At 53.7% G+C, this 8,797-nt stretch overlaps 1 protein-coding gene across 1 annotated transcript in view; it reads right to left on the reverse strand.

Moving 5' to 3' along the window:
• The window catches only part of TMEM8A (transmembrane protein 8A), a 15,296-nt gene extending 10,863 nt beyond the window's left edge, over positions 1-4,433 (reverse strand). Inside the window, exons 1-5 of the mRNA XM_009995521.1 lie at positions 4,298-4,433; positions 2,658-2,835; positions 854-1,061; positions 629-762; positions 1-29 (exon numbers count right to left, since the gene is read on the reverse strand). The exon at positions 1-29 is cut by the window's left edge and continues 6 nt beyond it. Coding sequence (XP_009993823.1) covers positions 1-29; positions 629-762; positions 854-1,061; positions 2,658-2,835; positions 4,298-4,433 — 685 coding nt within the window. The remainder of the gene's footprint in view (positions 30-628; positions 763-853; positions 1,062-2,657; positions 2,836-4,297) is intronic.
• Between the last annotated feature and the right edge of the window lie 4,364 nt (positions 4,434-8,797).

The raw sequence follows: 8,797 nt of genomic DNA on the forward strand, positions 1-8,797 counted from the left end.
TCCGCGCCGCGTGCTTGGGAACAAAGACCCTGCGGGAGGAGGGAGCGGCAGCTCGCAGAGCCCGGGACTCTCACCGCAGTCCCCAGGGCTTTGTGGCAAGGCAAGTGTCACGGCTGAACCCCAGAATATCCCTTTGGTCAGCTGCCCCAGCTGGTGTCCCCTTCCCAACTTCTTGTGCACCCCCAGGCCGCTCGGGGGTGGGAAAAGGCCTTGGCTCTGTGTAACCCCCGCTGAGCTACAAGGAAAACATCCCAGTATCATCAATGCTCTGTCCAGCACAAATCCAAAACGCAGCCCCAGACCAGCTACCCTGAAGGAAATTTACTGTATCCCAGCAAAAACTAGCACGACGAGGTTGCCTTGATCGGCGTTGGGAAAATCCTTCCCAAGGGAAATATCTCCAAGCACTAATATTCCTGTATCTGAACCTCTAAGCCCACCTGGGAAGAGCTGGAGGAGGGCACCATGTGCTCCCCATGCAAACCCGACCACTCCTGCTTGGCAAACAGGCTGGGAGACCCCCCAGCTACTGCCCCACCGGGGAACAACTGTGGCTTCTCCAAAGAGCCCCCATGGGGAAATCCCACCCCCCAGGGCCCCAGTCTTGCCACCCATGGCTCTCACTCACTTGACATGCAGGGGCTTGGCAGAGGAGATGATGGTTTGTGGCACAGCAACACCAGGCTCCAGAACTGGCATGTCCATGAGCCTGAGCACAAACATATCCGCCTGGAACATGTAGGGGCAGGGAGTAGAGAAACCCTGTGGGGGGGGAGAAGAGCAGAGGGGTCAGCTGCAGAGGGACACACTGGGCAGAGCAGGGTGGTCTGAGCCCCCTCTCCAGGACCCTCACCTTCACTTCAATCCTGCCAGCAGCCTCCGGGAGGTGGGCAGCGATGAACCAGTCTCCAGCAGCAGGGCTGGTGAGGTTCACAGAGGTGGTGTTTTGCAGAGCAGTGCTCAGAGCGATGCTGAGGTTGTAGGACGGACGGACGGTGGCATTGGCAGGAAAACGAGTGCCCAGGGGATTAATTACAGGAGGGGCTCCATAGCGGAAGTGCCTGTGAGAGAAACCAGAACACAAACACGTGGAGGGGTGGAAAAACACCAGCAAGAGACACTGGGATCCAAACTCATCATGGACATTCAGGGATTGGAGAGGGAGAAGGCTGGCAAAAACCCCCACATTTTCAAGCAGGCCACAGAGCCATCATTTTCAGCTGGTGGTGACTGGCTGCTGTGAGCTTATCTGGGATTTATGTAGAGATTGGTTTCATTTGGCTGCTTATTAAGAGAAGGATTTCCATGGTTCCAATCAAGTCCAAAAGCAAATTTCCACACTTACTAAGGTTAAGCCCCAGCCACCAGACTACTCCTCTTTTATAGCCAGCAAATTCCCCATATAGGCTGAATTGCAAACAAAGAGCTTTCTTTCTCCAGCTAAGATCTGCATCTTCCCTACTTCTTCTTTTTCTAAGGGCAGTGGGCTGACAGATTAAAGAGGTGCTTACCAAGGAACATCCATCTGACTGACTTCAGCACCCTACCCAGCACTTCTGCTTTCCAGAGAAGCAGCCAAACACTTAAAGCAGCAGAAAAGCAGGAAGCTATGTAGCAATATGTGAGGCATTTCTTTGGGCAGCCAATCTGCCATGTGATTTTCTTGCTTTTGGAGTGCACCACAACAGAACAATGGATGCAGCAGCAAGCAAATGTGACAGGTGATGTGTTATTAACCTGCTTGAGCTTAGCTGGCCTGGTCTTCATTTCTTAGGACATCCTTTAGCTGCTGCCTTGTCCCTCACATCCCCAGACTATTGGAAATCCTTCTGGGAAGCAGAAAGTAGGAAGATCATCTGTGCCAAGCTGCTCTGGAGCAACCAAAGCACCATTCTGTGCCCAGGACACACCAGAGAAGGACAAGCCAAGCAGCTTCAGTCACTGCTGAGACCTCCCTGGAGAGGGTGCCTGAGACCCACATGTGTCTAAGGGCACAACCTGCCCAGGAAACTTAGGACTCTCTCAAGATACAACTCAAAGCCTCACCCCATCTGTAAGTTTTTGACCTCAAATCCCCCAAAACCTCAAGTACTGCTTTAAGTAGCATTTCTCTCACTAGCACTGAGTTTGCAATCTTCTCATGCTCTTGTGTCCACAGGACTCAGCATTCCTCTATCTCTGCTCCACACACAGCTGCATCCCCCACAAAAAGTGTCCCCAGCCCCTTCAGATCCTCTGTATTATGGAATTTGTCCATCTCCAATCAGTTTGGGTCCTCTTGGGCCCCTTGCAGTCCTGCCACACCCTCTGGTACCATGTGCAGGGTCCTGCCAGGCACAAAAAGGTCCAGGAACACCTTGGCTAGTGAGCAGCAACACCAGCCTCTCTGTGAAGGTCTCTCCAGTGTTTCTAAGGCATCTCTTGGACATCACATCTGATAGACAGCCCCAGATCCCCTGCTGATGTGAACACAAAATGCTCCTACAGCTCTAAACACAGATTTAGTGCCAGTACGTTGTGAAACTGGTGGCTGCTACCGCCAGGGAACAGACACCCAGCCTTCTCCAACCAACCAACCACCCACAGCCAGAAGCAACCAGGACAAGAAAAGGACAGGAAGCCCACGTGGGCAGATACTGGGACAGGGCCATACGTACACTGTGATCTCCATGCTGGTGCACTCGGGTCCTTTCCCCCGGGACGCCTGCAGGAGCCAGCGCAGCAGCACCGTGTCCTCCGGCACGCGGAAGCGGAAGAGCTTGGCGTTCCCGTACCAGCTGTAGAAGGACAGTTTCTGTGCGCTCTGGGAGAAGTACTCGGAGACGTACAGGGAGTCTGAAAGGGCAGAGAGCAGGACAGTCACTGGGGTGGCTGCCAGGAGCAGGCTGCAGGGCTGCACCCACCCACAGAAGCAGACAGGAGTTCCAAGCTTGCTGGAGGGGAACCGTTGGTGTTCCTGATTTCCCATCCCAGTCCCACAAGATCCCTGGTGATCCTCGTTGTTCCTGCAGCCAGAACCACACACACCCCAGATACCAAACCATCACCTAAAGCCAGGGAGCACTAAAAGATACCTTAGCTATGCTCTGCAGGACGTGCTCTGAAGATGACAGATCACCAGAGACACTGGGGAGGAAAAGATCAGGAGGAAAAGGTGGTGGCACGAGGAAATGCAATGGAGCAGGCAGCAGCCAACCCAGGGGCAAATGGGGGGTTTGCAGTTGGGTGCAGGTAGAACCTGGGTGCTCTGTGCTCCAGCAGCAGTTTATGGTGCCAAAAGGCGAGGGCTGTGCCCTCGTCTGTCCTTGCTGAGCACACGGGCTGATGTTTTTGGCCTCACCCAGCTCAGGATACACATCCTGTGCAACATGCTGTTTTCCTGTGACGTGCAACGTGGTGAAAATCCATGTGCTGCAAACCTGATCCTGCTTTTGGGTGTACATTCCAAAGTCTAAATATCTTCCTAGTTGGAAGAAAGGCTGCTGGGACAGCGAGATCAGCCCTAGGGTAGGTCATGCAAGAGGACAACAGCTACTCAATCAAGGTGCCATCAGGACTAGCCGAACCCTCCAGCCATTCCTCTGCCCAGCTATGCCTACAGATCACCCCCAGCCTGCTGAGAATCTCACCTGCAAAATTATATGTGTTGCTGTGAGCAAGAAACCAGCCAGACTGCAACTTGGGGATGGAGAAGAAACATCACACCAGAACTGGGAAGGGGGCAAAACTGCACAAAGACACAGAACCAAAGCCACACCACCCACCCAAAAAACAAGGTTCATAAAACTCAGCAAGGGGGTAGAAGATGATGTGTTCATCTCTGCTGAGTCCTCTCAGATGCTCCTTTTCTGCTCTGGAATTCCCTGGAGTGGGGAGAAACTGTGGCAGCTTTCAGAGGCAAATTCCTCATTTCAATCAGAGTATAAAGCAGCAAGCACAGTTTAACTTCTCTTCCTCCAATGCTGCATGGGGTCTTGTTGGAAACACAGAGACCCAACTGAGTTTAAGAAAGACAATAAAGAGGAAAACAATCCTTGGGAAAGGACAGGAGCCTTGGGATTGTACTTGAACCTAATCCCAGCAGGAACTACTGCCCCAAAGCAGGATGCCTGCACCCATGGCTCTGCAAAGACAGAAACAGTCATCAAGGGTTTAACTCCCTGGCAAATTACCAAACCAAAGCCTCAGGGCACCCTGCAAACCCAAAAGGGAAAGGAGGAAACAGGAAAGCAAGAAATACCAGCTGTGCAAGTCAACTGGAGGATTTGCTAGTGGAAGAAGAGTGTGGCCACCTCACCTGGCCACAGGGGCTGCCCCAGCTGCATGCCCATGGGGTCCAGCCAGGAGCCCAGCAGCTCCTTCAGGCAAGGGACCAGGAAAGAGCACTGGGAAGGGCTGGCCTCCAGCAGGACAGCGAGCAGCCCACAGCCCATGGGCAGAGATGTCCTGCTGCCATCCCCCTGCCGGGGTTAGGCTGCTTCCTTGGCCAGTGAGGAGCAGAAACCACAAAAGGGGCTTTTGAAGCAAAGGTTCCCCAGCTGCAACGCCAGCACAGTGCGTGGGCTACTGCAGACAAGGGCTGGCAGGGACCCCCTACAAGCCTGGTTATGTTTCATGCACAGGAGCTACAAAAGGGAGCAGTCTTAAATCAGTGGTGCCCACACCCCCAGCTGTACTTCACATGCACCCAGCATGTTTGTTTCTGGAAGCCCATGGACATGTTTGGGCACAGGACAAGGGTAGGCAGGGACACAAAGCTGGGAGAGCCTTGGTCCTGCTTGATGCAATGGATCCCATCAGAGAACCCGCACAGGAATAAGCCCTCCTGCCTTGATGCAAAGCTGCTCCAACCCCACCAGGTTCCAGGCTCTGACACCAGGCACAGTCACCACCCCTGCAGCGCGTCCTCACGGAGCTGGAGCACGATTTGTGTGGGGTTTGGGGATGAGAGGGCAGGCAGGCTGCAAAATTAAAAGCTCAAGCGACCAGTGGTGCTATTTATTAACGCCTGGTCAATTATACAGAGTGAACTGAAGGGCAGTCCCAGGCAGAGCTGCCCTGCCCACAACCTGGTGAGCAGCAGCTGTGCCTGTACCAAGAAAATGCCGGCGCGGACAAAGTCCTCTGGGAAAGAGCTTCTCCTGGAGACAATGTGCCAAGCCCCTTCTCCTGGGCATCACTGCCCTCTCTACCTGGGCTGACAAGGAAATACCACCAGCAGATAAACCAAAGAGCAGCAGAAAAAAAAAAAAAAGCCAGAAAGACAGGTCATCACGGGCCAGGTGTTTGCATGGGGAGGGGGAGCACTGGGACCTGGTGTGTTCTGGGTGTGCCCGTCCCTGCTCAGTGTGCTCTGCACCAGCAAGGGAAGCACCTGGGGAAAGTCCCACTCTCCTGTCCCAGGATGTTAAACAACCCTCAAAACTGAGCAAGGGAGTTGCCAAGGGGATGTTATTTCCAACCTCTCCCATGTAGATTTCACATAAGCAGATTTGAAACGTTTTATGCAAAAAATAAAGGTTTTCTTAAGTCATGAAACCAAACACGGTGGAGTCACAGAGGCAAAGACAAGACTTGTTATTTGAATGTCAGAACCAAGAGCCACCTGCAACAGCTTGGATATGTTTGTCCAAAGATGGTCTCATGGTAGTTTTAGGAAATGATACCTTGACTGCTGGTTCCAGGGGTTCCCACCGAAGGGGTGAAGCCCTCAGTTCAAAGCAGACACTGTCTAAAGCTGCCAGAGATGCTCATCAATCTGACTTAAGAGAAGACACGGCTACGTGGCAGGATGTTTGGCCATTCAGAAAGTAATGTTCCTTTAGCCCGGTCAAAAATCCATCTATAAACGTTCCCGAAACAGGACCCCTCGCTCCCCTCGGGAGGTGCTGATCCCTCCGGCTCCCAGACCTACCCCCCCACACAGACCCCCCCAGGCATCTCCCCAGCCTGCAGGATGGCGCCAAGACGAGTCAACCGCCATCCCTGAGAGCAATGCAGCTCTCCAGGGCTGGGAACCCAGCTAACAGGATGCCAGAGGAGGGTGGGCCCGGGGCCATGGCACCCAGCGGCTCCCCAGAGCCTCCAGGCTTTGCAGACGCCGCCGAAGTGATCACCAACCGGGAGCCCTGTCAGAGCCCCCAGATCCTGGACAACCTCTGGGGACCCCCGAGACTCTGGGATGTCCTGGAGCCCTGTCAGAGCCCCCAGATCCTGGACAACCTCTGGGGACCCCCGAGACTCTGGGATGTCCTGGAGCCCTGTCAGAGCCCCCAGATCCTGGACAACCTCTGGGGACCCCCGAGACTCTGGGATGTCCTGGAGCCCTGTCAGAGCCCCCAGATCCTGGACAACCTCTGGGGACCCCCGAGACTCTGGGATGTCCTGGAGCCCTGTCAGAGCCCCCAGATCCTGGACAACCTCTGGGGACCCCCGAGACTCTGGGATGTCCTGGAGCCCTGTCAGAGCCCCCAGATCCTGGACAACCTCTGGGGACCCCCGAGACTCTGGGATGTCCTGGAGCCCTGTCAGAGCCCCCAGATCCTGGACAACCTCTGGGGACCCCCGAGACTCTGGGATGTCCTGGAGCCCTGTCAGAGCCCCCAGATCCTGGACAACCTCTGGGGACCCCCGAGACTCTGGGATGTCCTGGAGCCCTGTCAGAGCCCCCAGATCCTGGACAACCTCTGGGGACCCCCGAGACTCTGGGATGTCCTGGAGCCCTGTCAGAGCCCCCAGATCCTGGACAACCTCTGGGGACCCCCGAGACTCTGGGATGTCCTGGAGCCCTGTCAGAGCCCCCAGATCCTGGACAACCTCTGGGGACCCCCGAGACTCTGGGATGTCCTGGAGCCCTGTCAGAGCCCCCAGATCCTGGACAACCTCTGGGGACCCCCGAGACTCTGGGATGTCCTGGAGCCCTGTCAGAGCCCCCAGATCCTGGACAACCTCTGGGGACCCCCGAGACTCTGGGATGTCCTGGAGCCCTGTCAGAGCCCCCAGATCCTGGACAACCTCTGGGGACCCCCGAGACTCTGGGATGTCCTGGAGCCCTGTCAGAGCCCCCAGATCCTGGACAACCTCTGGGGACCCCCGAGACTCTGGGATGTCCTGGAGCCCTGTCAGAGCCCCCAGATCCTGGACAACCTCTGGGGAGCCCCCTGACCCACAGACATCCAGCCCCCAGGACCAGTGGGAGGGCAGTCTTAGGAAAAGGGGGGTCCGGTGGGACTGGGGGTGCTGGAGCCGTGCCACGGGGGACAGTAAACTCGAGGATTTGCTTCTCAGTGACATGAGAAGTGAGTCACGAGTTTAAGCTCAGCCCAACCTGCCAGCACAAACGCTGACCTGCCTCAGCTGTAGCTGGAGAGCAGCTGCCCATGGTACCCCTGCTCAGAACTGGCTGTCAGGGAGGCTGAACCACCTCGCTCCAACATCCACGGGCTTGAATGGTGTTTGATGGCAGCTCTGAGTCTGTTCAGGGGAAGAGAACTAGCAGAGGACCTCGGGGAGGAGATGCACAGCAGTAGAGAACAAGCCAGGAGAGGCCCAGCCCACAAATCTGAAGGGGTTTTATTAAACTCTTCTCTAGAGAGCCCAGCTGCCCCCTTGGCTGTGATGTATCTGCCATGCTCACAGGATTTATGGGACATGTGGCTTTCATAGGAATAGTCAACTCGTTCTCTGATTTTCTGGTTGTCTTCAAAAAAGTCAAGGAGGTTTTTTTTTCCAAGCAGATCTTTCCTCTTACGTGCCTTTTCTTTGGGACACCTTCTGGTGTCTTTGTATTTTCCAAGACAATAATGCAGTCCACACACACAGTCCTTGCTCAGGTAAAAATCCCACCACTAGATAATGGGTCAGCAGGTTGAGGACCTGCTTTCTGTCAAGCACAGACTCTCTCACAATGGAGTTATTACTTCAGGAGCTCAAAATCTTTTATTCTTGCTCTCACAGGCCTAGTATATTTGTGATACATTTATTAGGTATGGGAAGGAAATCCCCTAGGGATGAGGCAGTTATTTTCTAGGGACTCTGATGCCACTGAAAACCCAGCCAGAGCAACTCATGCAATCAGTAGCTAGCAATGTCCTCATCAAATTTAGGAGAAGGCTTTCTTGAAGTCAGCCCAGGAGCTTGAGAAGAAGCAGCACGGGATGGGAAGGGAATCCTCTTCTAATTCCCAGCCTAGATTTGTTCATTTCCATTTGTCCTTGTGCAACACTGACCTTGGATGTTCAGAACTCCCCTTCTGGAACGTGTCCCACCTAATGACAGCATCAGTTTCCTCCTCATGTTCTTGCTGGGCATGAGGATATCTTACAATTTCTGCTAGGTTAACCCTCGAGGCCATGCAGGTATCCTGTAACAGCCTGATCCTTCTCTCTAGTCACAGTGCCCACATTTTTGGTTTTTCCTTTTCTTTTTAATATTGTGACCATTAAAACAAATTCCAAGGTCAGATTCTACCAGTAATTTCCCTCCAGCCCAGTAATTCCCTTTCAACACTCCTATTTTCTTGAGCTCCATCTTACAATTCTTTAACTAATCCTTGTTTTCTCCAGGCTAAATCCCACGGTCCCAGCACCACATGATGCTGCTGTTCACTTGGCTCAGGACTTGGAGCAGAGTTCCAGCTGACCTCGATGGATTTATCTGTTCTTACTTCACTCATGCATATGGCAAACATCAATCAAAGCCTTCTTTAATGGCTGCTTCTTTCATTTTTCATAATGTCCTTGTTATTCCTAATATCCTTTTGATATTAGGAAAAAAAACCCCCAGTAGGGATTACACT

This window comes from Chaetura pelagica, unplaced genomic scaffold, assembly GCF_000747805.2.
Source record: "Chaetura pelagica isolate M959 unplaced genomic scaffold, ChaPel_1.0 scaffold124, whole genome shotgun sequence".
Classification (NCBI taxonomy): domain Eukaryota; kingdom Metazoa; phylum Chordata; class Aves; order Apodiformes; family Apodidae; genus Chaetura; species Chaetura pelagica.